General features: G+C 45.7%; 1 protein-coding gene across 1 annotated transcript in view; it reads left to right on the forward strand.

The window, feature by feature from the left end:
- LOC106810084 (relaxin receptor 2-like) overlaps positions 1-2,500 on the forward strand; it is a 36,782-nt gene that overhangs the window by 32,106 nt on the left and 2,176 nt on the right. Inside the window, exon 8 of the mRNA XM_014813358.1 lies at positions 132-633. Within this exon, the coding sequence (XP_014668844.1) occupies positions 132-633 (502 nt within the window). The remainder of the gene's footprint in view (positions 1-131; positions 634-2,500) is intronic.

The following is a 2,500-nucleotide window of genomic DNA, read 5'->3' on the forward strand; positions in this document are numbered from 1 at the left end:
GCGCGCGCGTGTGTGAATGTGTGTGTGTGTGTGTGTGTGTGTGTGTGTGTGTGCGTCTGTATGTCTGTGCGTGTGTATGTGCGTGAGTGCGTGCGTACACTAACGCATCCATTTTTCGCGCGTGCGCACAGATCACGGGCGTGCTGGGCCTGCTGTCGTGCGAGGTGTCCATCCTCGTGCTCACCTTCATGTCCGTCGACCGCTTCGTCTGCATCGTCTGTCCGTTCGGCCCGCACATCGTCTCCATGAAGCACGCCGTTGCCAGCATGGTCGTCATCTGGTGCGTCGGCCTGCTGCTCGCGCTCCTCCCGCTTGCCTCCGTGCAACTCTACGGAAACTTCTACGGCAGCAACGGCATCTGCCTGCCGCTGCACATCCACGATCCGTACATGGTCGGCTGGCAGTACTCGGCGTTCGTCTTTCTCGGCGTCAACTTCGTCGCCTTCGCCGTCATCTGCGTCGCCTACGTCGGCATGTTCGTGAGCATCGTGCGCACGCGCAAGGCGACGACCGTCAATCTCGACATGGACATGTCGTTTGCGAAGCGCTTCTTCTTTATCGTGCTCACGGACGCCCTCTGCTGGATACCGATAATCATCACCAAGCTGCTGGCGTTCAGCATCGACATCCCGAGTGAGTGCAGGGAAGGGGAGGGGAAGAGGAGGGAAGGGGAGGAGGAGGAGGAGGAGGAGGAGGAGGAGAAGGAACAGACGGAGGGGAGGGACAGGAGGAGGAACAGACGGAGGGGAGGGACAGGAGGAGGAACAGAAAGAGGGGAAGAGGAGAATATAAGGGTGAGAGGAGGGGGAGAAAGAGGGGAGGAGGAGAGGAGGGAAGACGTGGGGTAAGTGTAATAGAGTGGGAGGGTTAGGGTAGGAGGTGGTAGGGGGATGGGGAGATGGTGGTGATGTCTGGCCGCTGACTATTATTGCAGTATAATAATTATAAACAGTTATATGCACGTACATCATAATAATAATATTAATAACAATAATAACATAAATATAATGAATAACTATACTAATAGCTAATATAACTAATAACAATATTTGTTAACAGTTGATATGTATATATATATAAAAAAAATTATATGAAATAATAATTAAAAATAAAGTTCCCTCAACGTACATGTAATGTCCTGAATATTTTTAGAACCAGAGACCAGTCCAGAGTCAAGGCCTCGTTCCAGGCACGCAGTAGATGTATATTGTGACAAACTCATCAAGCCTAAAAATAAATAACGCTACGCTCGTCTGTGGATGGACAGCGTCGGATGCAAGGTAGCTTCCCCCGTCACACGACGTCACCACCCCTTTACATGTCCGAATAGCTAGTACATATAGCTGCTCCTGTATTACGAATAGCTAAACTTTTACTCCTCATAGCTAAGGCTAATCTATGCTAATCTAACGTCGGATGCAAGGTAGCTTCCCCCGTCACACGACGTCATCATTCCCGTACATGTCAGAATATCTAGTGCACATAGCTGCTCCTGTATTATATATAGCTAACCATTTACTGCATATACTTACCATTTATTCCACATAGTTATCTATCTACTCTACAGATGTAACCTTCTACACGACATAACTAACAATTTACTCTTCAAAACTAATTCTTTTATCCCACATAACTAACTCTCTTTATTCCTCATAGCCAATTCTGTATTCCACATAGCTGACCCTGTATTCCACATAGCTGACTCTTCACTCCACATAGCTAACCCTTTATTCCACACAGCTAACCCTGTATTCCATATAGCTAACCATTTATTCCACATAGTTAACCCTTCACTCCACATAGCTAACCCTTTATTCCACATAGTTAACCCTTCACTCCACATAGCTAACCCTTTATTCCACATAGTTAACCCTTCACTCCACATAGCTAACCCTTTATTCCACATGGCTAACCCTTTACTTCGCATGCCTACTTATTTTATTAGCGGCATGTCGACATTTTCCCACAAAACTAGCTGCTACAATTTGTCTCCAGTTTACCAATCTTAAATCGGAGCAAACACACGAAAATTACACGAAATCGCTGCGTTTTCTCGATTTCTGCACTTATTCCATCCAAGCATAAAATGCTAATTGCCGAAAGCAATAGAATGTGGGAAGATTGAAGGGGACTTTATCTGAGTAAAAACTCAACAAAGATATCGCATATACGCGATAATTGGGTCTGTTTAGCGTGCCTGTGCAGATTTTTCATTATGTGCTGCGATTTAAAACCAGCAAGAAGCAAAAAGTTAGAAGCTTATACATAAAAGCAGCGTCTAGACACTTCACTCTTTCTATACACCATGGATACTGCTTTAATCGAGCGCTCGTGCGTTTCATGATAATGCCAACAGTTTCTATCCGTTATATATGAGTTATTCTGAGATCATATTGTGCGATCACGAGCTCTGATATTTTTATTAGACTTTAACCGTACGTGCACGCTTGCGTGGACGCCTGTGTTCGAGTATATGTATGTAGGCCGACGTGTATTCGTA

This window comes from Priapulus caudatus, unplaced genomic scaffold (genome assembly GCF_000485595.1).
Source record: "Priapulus caudatus unplaced genomic scaffold, Priapulus_caudatus-5.0.1 Scaffold409, whole genome shotgun sequence".
Lineage (NCBI taxonomy): Eukaryota > Metazoa > Priapulida > Priapulimorpha > Priapulimorphida > Priapulidae > Priapulus > Priapulus caudatus.